We start from the raw sequence: 20,954 nt of genomic DNA, 5'->3' as shown, positions 1-20,954 counted from the left end.
TTTAATACAATATTTATTACTAATAAATTTTACGGCTAAACAACGAAGTAGGAATAAGTGCAGTATATTTTTATGAATCGGAAAATATTCATGACTTTTAATAAATTGGAATTTTAAATAATAAAATGGGATATTTGTAGTCTACGAACTCGATGTATGTTCTCTGCACTTCGCACACACACCCACACACCCACACATATATACACACACACACACACAAAGAGAGAGAGAGAGAGAGAGAGGAGTTGAATTAAGTTGATTTTGAGTTTAACTTTCCTTTCAGCAGGGAGACTATATAAGACGAGACCAACTGACTAACGTAGAATCCGAACTACATGAGCTCCCGCTGGGAATCGAAGCCAGGTCTTCCATGCCAAAGCCGTGTATGCTAAACGAATTAGCTCGCAGAGGAAGAGAGAGAGAGAGAGAGAGAGAGAGAGAAAGTGTGTAAAATTTTACTTCCAACTTGAAATATTAGCAAATTTTCCGGTTCCCAAAAGCTAATTTTAAAATTATAATTTGTTGCTGACTACCTTTCCTCTACTGAAATTCAATTTTGTAGCTCTATGTGCAGTTAAATATAGTGGAAAGTTTTCCACCTAACATCACTATACATAATATTCAAAATTATCTGGCTTAAGAAAAGTTTTTTCCACTTGTTTCTACATCGTGATGAAAATTTTCCGATCTATGAAAATTCCTTTCACCTGTTTCTACAGAACAATAAAACTTTTCGATTGACAAAAAATTGTTTTACTTTTTGCTTCAAAATGATGAAAATTTTCCGACATAAATTTCTTCAATTTTTCCATACAAGACAGAAAATATTTCGATTCATGAAAAATTGTTTCACTTGTTCCTACATAGTACTGAAAATTGTCTGAGCCATAAAAATTTTCAGATTTTTTAAACAATCTTTCACTTGTTAACATTTCTATACATGAATTCAATGAATACTGAGGAATTGTTACTTGATCACTGATATTTGTTAAGAACGGAAAATTTTCCGGAAAAATATAGCAGAAAATTTTCCACCTCACTATGTGGAATGATTTTTGTCACCACCAATCTTAGGTCCGATTCCACATTAAGACGATTTCGCTTTAAAGTTTTAATACTGCAAATAAGTTAAAAGATCTGCTTGCATAAGTAAGTGTTAGGGAAAGGCATCAAATGTTGCAATGCCTTTTCAGACAACTCTTCATACTGACAGCGCACACACAAACCAATGTGAGTCAAAAGTTACTCGCAGTGGCGGATGTAGGAACATATTTTGGGAGAGGTTTCTCGTAGTTTTTTTTTAATACCTGAATTGGGGGAGGATTGATGTTTATAAGCATAGAAATGACTAACATTTACTTTTAAAAAAAAAAAAAAATTCTGGAATTGGTGGTAGTGCTGCGAACCTTCCGCCACTTGAAGATGAAATTCATGAAATTCCGAAGCATCGTACAGTTAATGTACAACTGCTCTTGAAAAAGTGTCCTAACAAAGAAGAAATTTCTCTCACTTGAAGTAGTCCTATATAACCGTTGACAAGCCTCAGGGCAGAAATTTAGTAAAGTAGGAAAACATTTAAATTTACACACGTAGGTATAATTTCTAATTGCTTTCTTTTTAGTAACTGTTTTAGTGAATGAAAAAAATACTTCTTGCCCAACAGGTGTGAGTTCCATTTTATTACAACACGTTTCAATTTTTAGGCGTCGCGGACCCCCTGGCTAGATCCCACTGACCCCCAGAGGTCCGTGGACCCCACTTTGAGAACTACTGCACTAGCCAATTACGCAGCACTCAAGCCCCGCTTGTAGTTCGGAATTAATAGTTGGTTCCGTCCTTTATAATTTCTAAGTTGCATTGTTGCATAAGAACGAAAAACACAAAACTTCAAACCCAAACCGATTTTTAAAATTAAATAAGGACATGCTGCATTTAATACTGGAATATTACGTACAAAATATGAACAAAATCATAATAAACGTTTTCGGAAAACTATTAATACGTCAGAAGAAAACTCACCCCAAAGTGTATACTACTCCTTTCCATGGAAAATAACGTAATATTGTGGGGAAGCTAATAAAATATTTATCTACGAAGTGATTTGCTCTAATTTATATATTGATATTTCGTAAATAAGATGCCACTCTAAAATGGACTAATAATTCAGCCACTTCTTTCATTAATTCCAAATATTTGATAATAATTATTGTATCTTCGTAAATACAACACTACTCTCTCTTGCTAATCTTGTCGTTAAAATTATTTTCCATTTCTCTCTCTTTTTCTTATATTGTCTTCATCGCTAAATAGCGTTATGACTCCACACCGATAGTACATGAAGGATTAAAGGAGTAACGCATTTCAAAACTCCTATGCTGGATAAAGAATTCAAATTTTTGTACTTTACCCGTTAATATATTGTACAGATCAATGGTATACGATATGAACTTGTGTGCCTGAACTCCTCTTTATAACGTTGTGTGTACGCCACTGGAGGTTCTTGTGTTCAATTTGAGTTGTCATGACATCTTTGATTAAATCTGTGCTGAGCAAATATATTTCATTGCAAGTCCAGTATCAAGTGAAAAAAGACAAGCAATATACTGCAAATACCGAAAAAAAAGTGTTCTCAGCAATCGGCATTTTCGCTCTTCAGCGTTCTTTACCAGAAATGGAACGATTAGCTTCAAACTCCTCTTCCGTACAAGCTGCAGATTACTAGACAGTGGTCAGTGGTGTCAGGTTACTTAGAGGGATGGAAATATCGAAAAAGAAAATTCCTACGAAGGTCGCAGACAAACGACATCCCACACCCTCTGCCCCATCCTTCGCGAAGAAAAAAATAAAGAAGGGGAGGTAAACTTCTAACTCAATCTTCCAAATTGGGTTCGACAACACTGCCATCTATTTTTGTAAGTTTCGTAAAAACTGAAAGCTATGCCCCCTGTGAACGTAAAATTGTACTTCTTTCTGACGACACTATTTCATCCCTTTAGACTAACTGCTTCCATTTTGTTCATTCATTGATTCCTGGACCTATTTTCTCTCAATTTGAATTCTTCTCTTCGAATTTTCGAATGCATCTGTTTTTCGTTCTTCCATCTTCCGATGTATCACAATCTAACATATTATATCCTATTATATAAACTAACTACATTTCTTAAGTGAATATTCAATTTGGCCAGCATTGATTGTAGTACGACTGCCACAAAGAAACATTCTTCGTGTTTCTTGAACTTTGAATTTCGAAACATTTGCTTTATTCACGACATAAATAATTCCTATTATTACATATTCTCTCTACAAATAAATAAACAAAATAATAATAAATCCCTATGTCATTTCATCCCATTCTATTTCTAAACCGTATTTATGTACTGTAGTGCCTCCTTGTTCGCCCATATTTCCATTAAAATATTCCACTACAATTATGCACGCATCTTCTTTGATTTCTTCTAATTTATCGTAATTTTTCCACTCCTTTCGTCATGTGCACAGTGGTCGACGTATGTTGTTAGTATGATGACATTTCTTTTTTTTTTCTCTTTTAATATTTTGTCTTACGAGCGACTATTGTACATATTTGTCCGATCTGTCTCGAAGTGAATCTGACGATGTCTTGATAGTAACGTCAAATGATCCTACCAACCACTGTGGTTTCCGTTAATTTGACAACTGCAACAACTTTTTTTTTTTTTTTTTTTTTTTTAAGTACATTCTTCGTCATTGTCCGGCTGCTCCATTTAGACCAATGAGCCATAGATTACCCTTCTGTAGTATCTACTTACGACATAGCTCTAAATTCCCCATAGCACCCAATCCTCCCCCACCCTATACAACAAGTATATTCATAAACGTGGTGGCTATCGGGGAAGTGTCTTATACTAAGGATTTGAAAGTTTATTTTCGCAAGAATTATCCTCTTTGTTCAATAATCTTTATGTTACTTACATACGAATTCTAAATTACTTTTAATTTAAAATAAATGAATGACATGTATTCATGTAATGGAAATGATTCACAGAAATAAACAAAATAACTTATGTTTAAGTAATCCCTCTCTTTTCTTACCACCGTTGAAGTAACAACAATGTGTTATCAAGAAATTATCAAACATAAGTTTGAAAGATACCTACACTTTATTTATTCTCTGCCTAATACCAATTAGCTTGCTTTTTGATTAAGTGCTTCTTAACAACAATAAAAAATGCCCATTTAAAATAACACTCAAACTATTTTAAGTATTCTAAACATGTTAACAAAGAAAAGTTTGCATGTTGATTTGCTTTGAAAACTAATCCAATAGCTGAAAATGTTACACTAATTCAGAAAAATGATTGGAAAATATCAGTTATTTAGGAGGCACAATATAAAGCGTGTCTAAATTAAACCTGTCCCTGATGGAAAACGAAAATACAGGTCCAAATGGCGAGCATGACACAAGCACATAAGAAAGCACAATACCTAGTCAAAAATGTAACAGGTGTTACGGGTTAGTAGTTACTATAGCATTTGAGACAGATATCCCACTGCTTTGGAATTCCGGCTAAGAATAATTTCGGCTGTCCTCTGAAGCATTCCATCACTGCACGTTTCACCTTATCATCGCTGGCTAAAAGAATACTTTTCCCTTGATTATTTTCAAAGGCCAGAACAAGTGAAGATCACACGGTGATAAGTCAGGGCTGTAGGGTTGGTGATCCGAAACCACCCATCGTTTCTCCTTTAATGCTCCTGCACAATGTATGTCACACGGGCAAGCGTTCTCATGAAGGATGGTGACATCAGATGTCAACATCCCGTGATGTTTCCTTCGTATGGAAGCATGCAATTGTTTAGCGTCGCAGTGCAGTGCTCTGCATTCACTGTGATGCCGGATTCCTTGATCTCCAACAATGATAACTGATGGTCAAAAAATGCCGTAAGTGTAATCTTGGCAGCAGACGGTTTGGTTTTCATTTTATTTGCTTTTGATGATAATATAGCGCCTCCACTGTATGTTTGATGCTTTGGTTGAGATTTCGAACTAGTGGTACGTCACGTCCCCTGCCACAATGTGCAGAAGAAAGTTGTCACGATCTTCGGCATATCGACAAAGGTGTACACAGTTCACTACACGACAGCTTCTTCCGCACAATAGTGAGCATTGTACCGTTCGACACACTAGACTCCGTGATCAGTCGATCGTCGCGATCCTGACAACTTTCGCTAGGAGGTCATCATTGATGATGATATGTGCCTCTGGATGCCGAGGGTCTGTAGTGTGTTCTCGACCTTCTCGGAACATTCGTGTCCAAATTCTTTATAGTTGTCTTCGATGCACACTTCTCTCCATAAATCACATTCATTCTTCTGTAATTTCACTGGACTGATCTCCCTACTGACAAGAATTGAATCACAACGCGTTAATCTACGCGGGATAAGTTTGCGATTGCCGCTACACCTTTTCCGTACCACCACAATCAAACGCCACGCATTAACAACTAATCCGGTTAACATGTACGTCTATTACTAACTGTTATGTTACTTGTCCAACACACACTTTCTTCGATTTTCAGTAAAGTGCGCAGTGTTACCCAGGCGTACGCTTCATTTGGACACACTTCGCATAAAATAAATGTGATTACTTTCGGTATTGTCTGTATAACATCATCAGGTATGTATGTATCAACTTCATGTAAACTGAGATTAACATACTCGTAAATGAATCAATTTCTATTGCCGATACATCATTATTGTCAACTATAATTAATGGCTCATTAACAAATATTTTAAAAATGCAGAATCGCCATAAATTATATTTTATTCATGACTAGCAGCGTTCACCCCGCTTCGCTGCGGTCACCCCGGAACGCAATAAACTTTGTTACTTAGATAATTTTTACTTTTTCGCTTTCAAGTGATATGATAAAAACCATAGAAGATTGCAGTAAATGTTAACATTATATCGCCTGTCATTTATGTTAACCCGCCCCGCTTCGCTGCGGTCACCCCCGAACGCAATAAACTTTGTTACTTAGATAATTTTTACTTTTTCGCTTTCAAGTGATATGATAAAAACCATTATAACGCCTGTCATTTATGTTAACCCGCCGAGTGACACGGTCATGCGGGTTGCATATAAATACGTTTATTTTTATACCTATGATGAACTAACAAAGGATTTGTACGTAATGGACACCTGAATGGTCAATTATCTCAAGACACTGGTAATTGAAAATTAAAGTGATATGATAAAAACCATCTAGGGTCCAAATCCTAATAACCCCCCAAAAATAAAAGAAATTGGTTCAGCCGTATTAGCGTGATGAGCGGACAAAGGATTTGTACGTTCTCTTTTATATATATAGATTAGTAAGTGCCCATATCCAATTTGGCATATGACGAGTTGTCAAATGAAAAGGAAACAAGCATTGAAAAATTTAAGCTGGAACGGATATGAAACAATCAAGCATATTAAAATATTGTATGTATTTACAGCAACAGATTGCAAATTCTAGGGGATTTTAGGATTTAGATTTCTGGGCTTTCGGCATCTAAGACCATTTAGCCCGTCACGTTTTGAGGGATGACGTCCCTCGGCGAGCACACAATCCGGGGAAAGGGAAGGAAGAAAGGATTGAGAAAGGAAGGAAGCGGCCTGGGACCTATAAGTTAGGTATCACCCCGGCATTTGCCTGGTGTGAATGAGGAAAACCCAGGAAAACCTCATTCAGGGTGTTGGCCTGAAAAAGAGTTTTACACTTTGCGACCAAGTGCTTCCACCGGGAATCAAACCCGGGACCGCTCGCACCGAAAGCGAGAGCGTTAGCGACTACGCTTCGCGGGGCCACAGATTGCAAATTCTATAGGCATATCTAATGTTGAATTTTGCGTGATCAGGAACAAACAAATGCAATACAGAACAATGTCAGCTGTGTTGTGTTCAGGAACACACTCAACTGTCTAGTAAAATTGTAAAGACATCATGGTTCCTAACCCCAAAAAGAACTGATCCGATCGAAATTCATCGGTGATGTTGCCGCTGATGATTGCATCTTCAGGTTTGATGTTATATGAAACGCAAGCCTACATTTTGAGTTAGGTTAGTTAGGCATGTATAGCAGGGGTGGCCAATCATTTTCGGTTTGAAGACTAGGTTCCATTTCAGAAATCACTGGCGGTCAACTTATTTGATTACTAGCCCACTAAGGAGAATCATAGAATAATAACATGGCCGATTCGACAGTGTGAAACAGATCACTGCAAACTACCTCTCACGGCTTGCCTTCGACTAGTAGACCGCGTTCGACACGTTGGCACCTATAGAATACAACGTTTTGTCACGGAAAATTGTCCACTAAATCTTCGCCGGAATAGGCTGACAGATTCCCCTTATAATCCATACCTATCACACTGTACTTAACACTTTTCTAGCCAACTCTAGAAGTACATCAGGGCTTGATGTTTTGAAATGCACACTGGAATGTAAATCTTACGACGAACTGATGCTTTTTACGGCCCATTCCCTTCTTCCAGCAAGACATATACCGGCTTCCATCATAGTGCCGGTTGCTGACTTCGGGGTCAAGGTAAGTGTTTTGTACTGGTAGGTATATGTAAACGTCTACGTTCTCATCACCCTTCTATAAGACCAACCGTCAAACTTACTACCTCCAAGAACGATCAAATATCTTACCTGCTTGACTTCAGGAATAACGCGTTGTAAGCAACTTCTTGCATCATCTTGTAGCAAGTTTGGGAGGGATTGGACCACGCTAATCTTCTGTACTTCTTCACCTTCTCTGAAAGTAAACAAAAATGAAAAAGATAAAGGAAGGTACATTAAAGAGTAAATGTTTACGTTCTATTGTGTTATAGTGATCGGAGAAAATTTTAGTACACAAAAAATACGATAGAAACTTAGTGTGACTGTGAATGCTAACAAGCGAAAACTACTGTAGAGCCAAGCTCAAAAATTACATAGTCTATTAGAAGATGATATATTTATTTCTTCCTTACAACAGAATATTTCAATGACGTATTAACTCATTTTATTTTTATGAGTTCAGTGCCCTTCTCCTTTTGTATAATGAGATAGAAACTTCTTTTGTTGACTACATTAAGTCACTGCGTACCAGTATATTATATATATATATATATATATATATATATATATATATATATATATAAATATAAGCTTACGACATGAACAGACAATTCAATAATAATAATAATACATGACAACTTGAATACTTCAAATAAGCATCCAATGGACGTCAGTATATCCAACATAATTTACTACAGTATATGTTCAATGTATATTCACTTCGTGCCCACAAAAAATCCATACACACGTCAATTTCTAATTCGAAATTGACATTTGATTAGGTTAGTTGGATATTAAAGTATTGGACACAAACTGAAACTAATTTCAAGTTTTAAAAATACAGAGATGAAATGGAGTACTCAAGGACGCCCATATGATTTTCTACAACGAGGGAAGGGGGTAAATGACCGATATACAAGCTAAGTCACGAAAGGCCTACTTACCTACCCCCCCCCACACACACAATTATATACCTTGATGTACGCATGCAATGTACAACTTCATTAACTACAGTAAATATACAATAGTATAAGTAAGTAATATAAATATAGTTATTATAGTGTGCGAATGCGCTTTACGCATTACGTTTCGCACTTATTGACATATTCACAAGTCGAAAAAATGCGTTGATCCGTGAACGTCTGTACCAATATTGATTTTCATACGACTGTCGTCTCACACATGTATGTCAGGTTTTCAAACACCTGTACGCATACGCAACTTGAAAAGAAGAAAAACATAACAATAAAGCCAGATGAAGTCGTATTTGTAGCAACCTCAGTTCTCTTGCTCTCCAATTAAAAATAATAATAAAACATTAGATTAATGTATTACGACACAATTGCAAAATAATATTAATCTCTATGTACAGCGTGTTAACGAACTCCATGTCATACATTTACCAGGTGATTCTTTATATCAAATGCAGTGGCCGTGAAGTGAAGGGGGCGAGCGGAGCGAAGGCCCCGGGTGCCTAAGTAAGGAGGGCGCAAAATTCGGGAGAAAAAAGAAAAAAGGAAATAAAAAGAGATGAAAAATTACTTGGAAATGTACTTAAATTATCTTCATGCTTTAGAAACGGGTACTATAATGTTTCTCATGCACTGTTAAAAATGAAACACCATTTAAACACTTAGTACAGATGTTGAGGGGGCAATATATCAAGTGTGTGTTTATAAAGTGTGCTTCGAGTGTCCAAAAGCGTTCATTTTTCGAAAACAATGTCTGGTAGGACGTATTTTAAACACTTCTTCTCGACAAACAATTCGAAAATAGTTATGACATGTATATTTTGCACATACATCTAGGACATACTTGGACAACACAGTATCTACAAGGGATGAATATATGTCATCTGAGGATGTTCAAAGATTGTCGGTAATGTATAAAATGTCCTACTGTGTCTAAAAGTAGTTTCTGTATTTTGTGCAGTGTGTTAGGAAAATGCATGTGCACACATATAACGGAAGGAAAAAGTAATAAAAAGTGCTCAAAATCAAGGAAAAGCAGAGTTTATTTTTAAACATTTTAAGAATTACGCTTCGTATCAACTATGGTGGCGTTTCGCGGCTGGTCTGTCGACTTCATTCATATGTACGGGGAAAGGGGAGCCGCGTACTCTCGCCCCGGGCGCTGATTTTCCACGGCACGGCACTGATCAAATGAAAGAAAAGAAGTTCTAATAAACAAACATAGTTCGGAAAATCCCTTCTTTCCGAGTTACAAAACGCCGAAAATACAATTTTGCTTGAAAATTATGGTACCTCTCGCAAGCAGTTCAAGTAATTACACGGGAACTAGATGTGCTCTATCTAAATATCCACGATTCACAATCTAAATACCTGCGCAACGAGTACTCAATTACGAGTAGCTACTTAAAAGTGCATCCTCACACTACTTTAACTTAAATCAAACAGTTCCTTACGCCGATACGGAGGATTGTAAAGCATGGATATTTAGATACAGCTGTGTATCTCTATGAACTGCTTGCAAAATGTCTCATATGTCTAAGCCAGGACATTCTAAAACATGACAGTAAAACATGTCCATGCCAAAATGGTGGAAACTTGCTTATTGTGAACAAATTTTGTAGTCCCAGCCAATTAGGTTATGCAATGTTATTTTATTTATTTATTTATTTATTTAATTTATTTATTATTATTTTTTTTTTTACGTAATACGGAACCTATCCAACTCGGAAATCGAAATTTAATATTGATGAATTCGCTAGAAACTTCGTGCATAATACGGAAATCTTTTCAGAATAATCCATGCTAAATATATATATATATATATATATATATATATATATATATATATATATATATATATATATAGCAAGTTATACAACATTAATTTTGTTCGCTTGCTCCGTGCTGTTTACAGGTAGCTTACTAATAACGGTGCCTCGGTGCCTTAGTAAGAAAGTTTGTTCCAAATGTTTAACAGTGAACATCATAGCTACATCAGTGTTACATGTCTCATTTAATGATAAAGTTATCGAAACTAAATAGGACAAATTCTCTGTAGGGAATAATGATGTAATTTAAGTGCAAGAAAATTCAAATTTATATTGCGCTAAAACGGAAAGATAAAATAATGAATGAATGGCTGTAACTCAACTCAACAAAACATTAAGTAGTATTTGTTTCAGCCTCCGTAGACTAAGAGGTAATGTCACAACATATGCTTTAGTTTCAGTGTACTATGCGAAATTCTATTCTTTAGTAAGTCACGGCATTATTTTTTGGGGTTATTCTACTGAATGCATTAGCACGTTTCGCTTACAAAAGAAAAATCCAATGTTACCGTTTCCAGGATTGTGTTTGGATTGTCATCAAAAATTTCTTGCAAGCCCATCTTTCCAGGACAAAAAATATTACCGCTACCTTGTATATTATATATAATATATATATAAAATCTTGTTTACCGCAAGTAATAAACATTTATTTATTGAAAACAGTAACGTCCATAAATACAATACTCGTTTCGTGAATAATTTACTTGTTATCCCCCAAAATTTCTCGTTATTTCAAACAAGCGTATATATTAACTACAAAAATTTTCAATAAATTACGTGATTTCCTACAGCAAAATAAATCATATTTTATTTTTAAATCTGCTTTTCACAAGTTCTTAGTAGATAAGTGTTACTACTCGGTAAATGAGTTTTTTGAAAACAATGTATAAATGTAGTTTGTTAATTATGTTACGAATGTGTAAGCTTATAAAAGTCATGGTTATATATTTATCTATTTGTAAGTTTTTATAGCATCTATTTATCTATATATATATATATATATATATATATATATATATATATATATATAGAGAGAGAGAGAGAGAGAGAGAGAGAGAGAGAGAATTATTTTGTAATATTGACAACTGTATGCGTACTCGAGAATACTTTCATTTGTATGCAAAACAGGCAAATAAATAAATAAATAAAGAGGAAACCAAAGAAAACAGGCAACGAGAAAATTAATGAAGTTCTTTGGAGATGATTTAGTAATTCAAGATCGAAGAATATGCACTAGGGTGGGTTGAATTCGGGTAATATTTTGGTGGAGTAACCAAACATGGTGAAACTGGTGGTGGGAAACATCCTGATAGTGGAGAATAAAAGAATTGCGGGATTTATTTCATTAACAGGAATTATATAAGAATCAAATTCTGTTAAGGAGAAGTCGGAATATTCATAACTTCAGTGCCATTGGTATCCAATTGTTTTAAGGGTAATTGCTGGTTGATGGATTTGATCGAGTAGGTACAGGAGTCGCAGGGACGGCAAAGCGATAAAGATTAATGTGACTCCAGGCAGAATTGTTCAAATAGTTTCTAAGGTTTGTCCTTCTAGTAAGTTGCGGTTAATATATGTGTTTGGTAAGAGAGAGGCTAGTAGATATCCTACAAGCACTGTAATTATAGTTACAATAAGCATTGTGTGATCGTGAAAAAAATACTATTTGTTCTATTACTGGTGATGCAGCATCTTGGAGACCTAGTTGATTTCAAATGGCCATTTCCAAGAAAGATGGGTATTATCTTATATTTGGGGCTTAGGCCCAATGCACTTATCTGCCACCTTACGTTAGAAGTTTGTTAGTAAGGGAAGTTCTGTATAACTATGTTCTGCGGGAGGTAAGTTTTGGAACCATTCTAGGGATGTTGTTTGCTGGTCTGAAAATATTACTGGTCGGGCACTTGCAAAGACTTCTCATATAATAATTACGAGTGCTAAGACGGCAACGAAGGAAAGGAATGTGCCTACGCTTGATACTATATTTCATATAGTATAAGCGTCAGGGTAGTCTGAGTATCGGCGAGGCATTCCTCTTAGGCCTAAAAAATGTTGAGGGAAGAATGTAATATTTACAGCTATACATATTGCTAGAAATTGAATTTTCAATCATGTCGGGTTTATTGTTGTTCCTCCAAATAGAGGGAATCAATGAATAATTCCTGCTATGATAGCGAATACGGCCCCCATACACAATACATAATAAAAATGTGCTACTACGTAATAAGTGTCATGTAGGACACTATCTAGAGATGAATTTGCTAGTATAACTCCGGTAAGATCTCCTACAGTGAATAAAAAAATGAACCATAAAGTTGATAAAATTGAGGGGGAGTAAGTTATTTGTGCACCATGAAGTGTAGCAATTCATCTAAATACCTTGATTCCTGTTGAGACTGCAATGATTATTGTAGCTGCGGTAAAGTAAGCGCGAGTTTCAACGTCCATGCCGATAGTGAATATATGATGGGCCCATACGATAAATCCTAGGAATCCAATTGCTAGTATTGCATAAATTATTCCTACGACACCAAAAGTTTCCTTCTTGCCACTTTCTTCAGTTACAATATGTGAGATTATGCCAAATCCTGGGAGGATTAAAATATATACTTCAGGGTGTCCAAAGAATCAGAATAGGTGTTGATATAGGATAGGATCTTCTTCTCCAGAGGGGTCAAAGAAGGAAGTGTTAAGATTTCGATCAGTAGAAAGTATTATAATAGCTCCTGCTAATACAGGAAGGGATAGTAGAAGTACCACGGCAGTAATTACTGCGGATCAGACGAATAGCGGTATTCGTTCTAAAGTTATTCCAGGAGTTCGTATGTTAATTACAGTTGTAATAAAATTTACTGACCCAAGAATTGAGGAAACCGGCTAAGTGAAGGGAGAAAATAAAAAGGTCAACAGTTGCCCCGGCGTGAGCAATAGCTCTGGAGAGTGGAGGATATACAGTTCATCTAGTTCCTGCACCACTTTCTACAATTCTTCCAGTTAAGAGGAGAGTTAATGAGGAGGGAAGTAATCAAAATCTTATATTATTTAGCTGAGGGAATGCCATGTCAGGTGTCCCTAATATTAGGGGAACTAATCAGTTACCAAACCCACCAATTATAATCGGCATGACTATGAAGAAAATTATAATAAAGGCATGGGCAGTTACAATTACGTTGTAGATTTGATCGTCTCCAATTAAGATACCAGGGCGGCCGAGTTCTGCTCGAATAAGAAGGCTTAGTGATGTGCCTACTATTTCTGCTCAGGCCCCAAAGATTAGGTACCAATGTCTTTACGATTTGTAGAAAATAATCATCGTTGCAATTAAATAGGATGGCTGAAACGTTAGGTGATAGATTGTAGATCTATTTATGGTGTAATAAACCTCCTGTTAGGTTTTATAGTCAATATTATGATGTCGGACTGCAATTCCGTAGTAGTAGTTAATATGTCTTATTTAAAGAGTGCTGATTGTTAGGGATAGAATAATTATACCTCTTAGTGAAATAATAATGAATGTTGATCTAATTGATGTTTCATGATTTTTTTTTCAGTAAGGATGTTCATGTGTGGTCATAGTGGTTAATAATAAAAGCAGCGTAAGCAATTCGTATGTAGTAAAAAATAGTAATTAGTGGTGTTATTACTATTAGGGTGAGAATAATAAATGATATTTGTTCAACAGTTTTTATGATAGATCTAATGATTCATTTGGGTAAAAAGCCTAAGAATGGAGGTAAGCCACCTAAGGACAAAAGACTAGTAAAAATAACTAATTTTGTTGTCATAGTATTTTTGTTGGAAAAGGTTTGATTAATATGAAATATTTTGTTTATTGCGAAGAGGGCAACTGCTATTGTTGAAAGTAGTGCGTAGAATAGAAAGTAAAGTGATCATGTTATATCACTTAATAATACAGCTATAAGTATCCAGCCAGTATGATTAATTGATGAGAATGCTATGATTTTATCAGTAGCGTAGCCAGGATGTGTGTTTGGGGGGGCCAAGTGCTGTTATAGGTACATATAAAAAATTACAAACAAAAAATATATAAACATAAAAATATATAAAAAATTACAAACATCAAAGTACCAAAGTACATTGTCGGACCTCTTTGGGGGGGCCCGGCTCCACTGGGCCCCCCCTTCCCTACGCCACTGGATTTTACGTAAGGATGTTTGATTTAGCCCTCCAATTTAACCTCATTACGGTTCCTCAAAAATTCTGCTCTTTTGGTCCAATGTGTAAAGATAGAAAGACGGAAAGAACGAAAAAGAAAGAAAAAAGAAAAGAAATGACAAGAACAGTGAGACGAAGATTATATATCGAAGTGGAAGGTAGTTTATACACCAATAGAAAGCACTAATTATGCTCATTAAGATACTGTAATATTATTGGTCCGAATGCATGTACGGTGCGAATCATATGCTCAAAGAGCAGATTCTCACAGTAGGGGCATCTCCTTTCTTTCCGTTGAGTACAAGAATTAAAGTGCGAACAAACTAAAACCAAACTACAGAAGGAAGAACTAAAACGCAAGATGTTTGCATACTGTTATCGTAGAGCGTCCAGACGTGTTCCATTTGCTTTCATTTAACAACAGTTTTCAAACAATATGCTACTTGACCCCCTTCCCGTTTGAAAATTTTGAGTAGAACCCCGTCTGGTGCCCTAAGGAAGACCCTGGGACAAATATTTTTATTTTCAATCATTGTACTTTTGAAATTATGACATACATGTTTTCCTGTTTTGACATCTTTCTCACCGTTTCAGATTTATAAGGGTGGCCACAGGCCCGTATCCACGGGGGGCTAGGGGGGCCCGCCCACCCTAAATTTTCACTGGCCCCTCCAAAAATTTTCACGATAGGCTTGCAAATGAACTATAATATGGTGATGAACTATAATATTGTTGGGTCGGCCCCCCCTAACTTTTACCGGGCCCCCTCTACATTTTTGGGCTGGCTACCGGCCTGGGTGGCCATAGACTTTATAATGATGTTTTTGCTGACATTTTGACATCCGCTATTTTGCACAAGGTAATTTAGAGAGTCGAGACTTGTTCCATTTTCTTGCATTTCCCAACAGCTTTCCAACGATATGTTACCTAACCCCCTTACCATTTGCAATTTTTGAGTTGGACCCCGCCTGGGACCATGCGGGTTGTACTAGGACAACACTTTTTGGTTTGATGCGTTGTACTTTTAAAATGATCGAACACGTGTTTTCCTGTTTTGGGATCTGTCTCACCGTTGGCGATTTCTAAGCGTGGCAACAGATTTCCTGGACAACCTGGTATATATTCATATAACTCTCACAGTATACGCATTCGGAAAAAAAAAAATACAGTTTCGTAATAGGCGTCATTAGTGCTTTCGATTGGTGTTTAAACTATCTTCCACTTCGATATATAATATTCCTCTCTTCCCTTGTCAGAATGTAGACATGTTCACATAAACCCTAACCTATGGTAGCCCTATAATAGTGCAAACCTACACACTAGGGTGGGCCGAAAAAAACTTTTTTTTTTTTTTTAAATTTCGATTGGCCGGATTCCGGAAAGGTTGCCTCGTGAGTCAACACACAAAATTTGGATTCTTTTGGTCATCCCCTTCCTTTGCCTCATGGGACTTGAATATTTTTATAGCCGCGGCTATGCAACCTATACGACACTACGAAGAAAATTGTGCTGCACAACTATGACCTTTGGTTCTTGTTCACATTGAAGCATTCTGAGGCTGAAAATAACACGCAAGATAAAAGTGAAATGTGATATTGTTCCTATGTAGTTAAAAATTATAATCAATTAGACAAAGAAATTGGATTGATGTTTTTAAAACACATATATGGATATAGGTCATGAAAAATTGTTGATAAACCCTCCTTTGCAGCGCTTAGCTCGACTTGGCACACACACTCCGAAACTCCCCAGAACCCACCACGAGGAGGTGGCTGCAAATCGAGTTCCACCCGTGCCCACCCACTTGTTTCCATTTCTTTTTCCTCATTTACATTTGATAGTCCTGCTGGGAGTCTAACTTTTGCATTTTTCTTCGAGACTAATTTTGCTATGATAAAGCTATCTCTTCGATCCGCTCCACACAGTAATGCTGATGCTTCTGTAACTACTCTTATCCTCTCCACCGCTTGCGAATAGCACGGAAAATATCTAATCTCCTCAGAAACTGTAGCCGCCGTTCTAATATTTTCTTCTATCTGGCTCGAAGAAAGTTCTATCAGGCTCTGTGACGTCCGTTGAGAATCAGTAGATCATCTCATGATATTTACTTGCATCTAAGTTTACTTCGGAACAACAAATTCACGTAGAATTGATTTCTTTCTCTGTCGATACTTTTTTATTCTTCTCCATACAAAAACGGATCTCCTGACTCATGTCAGTGATCATTGCCAGCAACAAGTTTTCCGGATGTTCAAAGTAAGGGTTGGAGCTAATCACAATATACAGGTTTCTTCTTCATTCCTCTGGAAGAAAGGATGCAGATCGAGCGAGTAGCCCCAAGTGTCGCGTCCCATTGGTAAGACAGAGAAAAATTTCGCTTTATTTCAAACCAAACTTGTACAAATATTTTGCTGACATACTGCGCAAGCCAACGATTCGGGATTTTCGGTGCTAATATAACCGGAGAATGCGAGAAGCTGTCGTCAACCATTGGGACATGACATTTGGTCCAGGCTTTTCCTTCAGAAGGTCTGGCAGAAACAAACCTTCTCTGGAAATATCCAAAAGATATTGCTAATCGTTACTCAAATCTTTTAATACCATTTTGTCATGTCACGCCGGCGCCGAAAGAGACAGGCTGGAGTGTGTGTAAAATTACAATGTTTCCGACTTATTAAAAATGCTTTACGTATTATTATTATTATTATTATTATTATTATTATTATTATTATTATTATTATTATTATATTCGTGTACAATGTTGTAGGTAAATATATATTTTCTATTATTGCACGGCCGATTTCAAAATTACTTGATATCAGATTACTTGATTAAAATTTTCTTTGTAATATAAACGGGTCTAAAAGAAATTGCTGCAATGTAAGGCTGACAGTATATTTTCACGCTATATATGAAGAACATGAATTGAAACATAAAGATACAATTTTTCGTCTAATTGATTATAATTTTTAACCACATAGGGACAATATCGCATCTCATTTTTATCTTGTGTTTTATTTTCAGCCTCAGAATGCTTCAACGTGAAAAAGAACCAAAGGTTAAAGCTGTGCAGCATTTTTTTGTAGTGTCGTGCGGGTTGCATAGCTGCAGCTATAAAAAATATTGAAGCCCATGAGGCAAAGGAAAGGGATGACCAAAATAATCCAAATTTTCTGTGTAGACTACTACTAACACGAGGCAACTTTTCTGCAATCCGGCCAAACGATTTTCAAAACAAAAATAGCTGCGCAGCACAATTTTCTTCGTAGTGTCGTGCGGGTTGCATAGCCGCAGCTATAAAAATATTCAAGTCCCATGAGGCAAAGGAAGGGGTTGACGGAAAAATCCAAATTTTATGTGTTGACTACCACTAACATGAGGCAACTTTTCCACAACCCGGCCAATCGAAATTAAAAAAAAAAAAATCGGCCCATCCTACTACACACTCACAAGACACCGCCAAGCAAAAGCACATCGCCGAATTTATTTTAAACAACAGAACTGATCAATGTATATTCAAGAGAGTTGAAATGGAAACTTGTGAACCTTCAAAATGTGTACTGTAACATCCCACGTGCCTACTCTGAATGACCAAAAGAGAGTGAAGATTTTTTTCCTACCAGCAACCTGTTCGGCTTTTTGTGGTTTTCGTTGTGATTTGCATTATTTCACTCATTTTACGGACAAGCAAAACCAGTCGTTTACCACTTTTCGTTGCCAAATTAGTATTCAGTGAAAAAGAAGTGTAAGTTGAAGTTAGACAGATGACATCATAATACGACTCATTCGGTACATAAACCACAACATATCCAATCCACTCATGGGAAATAATACAATCGGAAACCTTCCCACCAGACGACAGTGGTCTAATTTGATTGGCGCTGTCAACTAACATGTCTTACAGACAGAAGATGTCAGAACTTAGCTAAGGCTCTTCGAGAAGCTAATCCCCAATTTTTAGGTTTCAGTTAATACCATACAAAGATAACGAAGAATTTTAAAAATGTAAGAAGTAAGCCAGTACAGTCTGCGACAAATGTTCTTTCCGTTTGGTAAATTTATTTTGGGAATAACTGTGGTATGGCTGGAACGTACAGAAATTTACATTCTTTTTGATTTACTGAAAACTTTACTAAAATTGTCCTTCTATTTTGAAGTTATTTCACAAACTAATTTCATCAATCGGAAAGGATTTTTGTTGCTGACTGTACAAAATACTGCTGACAGCAACAAATTTAGGCTAGAATTTATGACCTAAATTCTATTGTTTGGCATTCAAATTTCTACACTATACGGAAGTTCTTGAACAATAATCAGTTTACATAATAACATTTTACAGATACTTTTAGTTTAGTTTTTAAATTTTTGATGCATTCATTGCATTTTATTTATTTATTTATTTTTTAAGTAAGGTGAGCTTAGTGAAGACCCTTAATTTGAATTAGTCCTAGAAGCGACAGTCCTATTAACGACAAGAACTATTATGTGTCCTATGAGCGACCGATTCATTTACATCGAGATGATGGAAGATATGATTACCTCTTGTAAAATATGTTTGCCTCTGGTGGTGTTAGCGTCCGAACAATCTTGCTATGAAAAATATACGTGCCAGTGATACTGTTCGTCAAATATACAGAATTTTCCCTCAACTATGAGTGCAAATAAACCTTATCTTAATTTTGAGTTAGATTTGACATAAAACAGATCAAATAACTTAACGAGACAACAGGGATATTTAAATGAAAAATATATTCCTATGTAATTAATTATTGAAAATGTAATTGCAATATCCCCTTTCTTCAAAAGCTCTGCTTTCTGTACTTAATTTAATTCAAAACTAATTACTCACTAAGCAAAGCAATATATTTTATTTTGGAAAACTTGAACGCGTTAGAGCTTCGCCAACTATCTACTTTTTACACTTCCTAAGACTTTATGAATAAAATGAGAAAAAGCATTTTAATAATAAAAGACAGCTTTTGAGATCCCTTACATCTGATTAGGTATTACCAACCAATCTCACCAGTTACAATGCAGTGCACTCTAAACAATCCGAAAGGTAAACAAACTCTTTAAATTACCTTCCCCTCGGTTGAGAGCTACCAAAACGTAAACTAATTGCTTAATTCGCCTCCCCCCTTGCTTTGACTTATACATAAAAGCTTGTCGTATAGCAATTTGATATAATCCCTTATAGCTAAATGAACGGCTGGAAGATATGAAACCTCTTAAGAATCTAAACTTTTCTTAGTTCATTTTGTTATGTTCTAATTCACACTAGCGTGAATCAAGTTAAAGAGGCAAGTTTATCTTCTTCCATTATCTTAGTATAAGCAAATCGGTGACTTATAGGCCACTTAAAAGATCGAATCGGTCGCTCATAGGACAGTTTCGTGTCGCAAGTAGGACGACATTCTTAATTTGATTCTAAGCAACGCGCACTAACTGCACGCCCTTTGGTGAGAAGAGAGTCAAAAGATCTCGCAAACTCGCTGAAAGTATTGCACCAAAGCTTCCGTCTCAACATTGCAAATCTTTGTTTCAACATTATACCTATGGTTTCGGTAGAATAAAAGTGGATGTTCAATATTTTTTTTTAAAGAAAACTATATATCTACTTTGACGTTTAAAACTAATAATTTTCAGTTACTTACGAAGGAGTATAGTCACGCATCTTCATGCAGGATCATAGAAGTACTACATTCTTCTTTTAGCAAGAATCCGAAGCAAACGCAGCCAAGCAACAAACAGAACGTAAAATAAAAATAAAAATAAAAAATAGAACTGATTGGATGACATCCGAGTCCAAACATCTGCCTACCTTCCCTTATACGTACGTACATTTCTATTACTTCTCTCTCCCTTTCTTTGAAATAATATATTTCCAGATAACATCACAGGAAAATGTCATGTAGCTACGATAAAAGAAATTGGATCTAATAATAATAAAAATAATAAGAAAAAACACAGAACAAGAACTTGGTAGGTTGTACAATAAATAAATAAAAAATGTCGAAAAAGAAAGCTCATTAAAGATTCATATATCTACGATCAAAGGTGGAAGCAAATACTACAGAAAAGCGTAGGATGACTGAATCACATCCTTTTTTTCATAAGTACCTGAGGAGGAAAGATATGTGGGCGCCACTCATTATTCGTAACCACGGAAAACTCGGGAAGAAATACGTAATAGAAGTGGATGAAATTTATTTATTGCAGTGGAATGGGAGCAGAAGATATCTGTGTTACAACTTTAATTAGTTCTACGTAACTGTCTAACGAAGATACTAGTGGGAGGCCGCTCTAGCATTACATAAAATTTAAAAAAAAAAAAAAAAACTAAACGAATTATGATAATCATCATTAACAATACTAACGATATTCAAGGAC

General features: G+C 36.0%; 1 protein-coding gene across 5 annotated transcripts in view; it reads right to left on the bottom strand.

Moving 5' to 3' along the window:
- The window catches only part of LOC145662613 (uncharacterized), a 450,934-nt gene that overhangs the window by 103,506 nt on the left and 326,474 nt on the right, over positions 1-20,954 (bottom strand). For all 5 annotated transcript variants that reach the window (XM_081728341.1, XM_081728342.1, XM_081728343.1 and 2 more), the window contains one exon: positions 7,679-7,784. In XM_081728341.1, the coding sequence (XP_081584467.1) occupies positions 7,679-7,784 (106 nt within the window). The remainder of the gene's footprint in view (positions 1-7,678; positions 7,785-20,954) is intronic.

This window comes from Thermobia domestica, chromosome 10 (assembly GCF_964235325.1).
Source record: "Thermobia domestica chromosome 10, izTheDome1.hap1.1, whole genome shotgun sequence".
Lineage (NCBI taxonomy): Eukaryota > Metazoa > Arthropoda > Insecta > Zygentoma > Lepismatidae > Thermobia > Thermobia domestica.
Note: the sequence above shows the minus strand (reverse complement) of the source record. Positions and strands in the feature narration are given on the sequence as shown.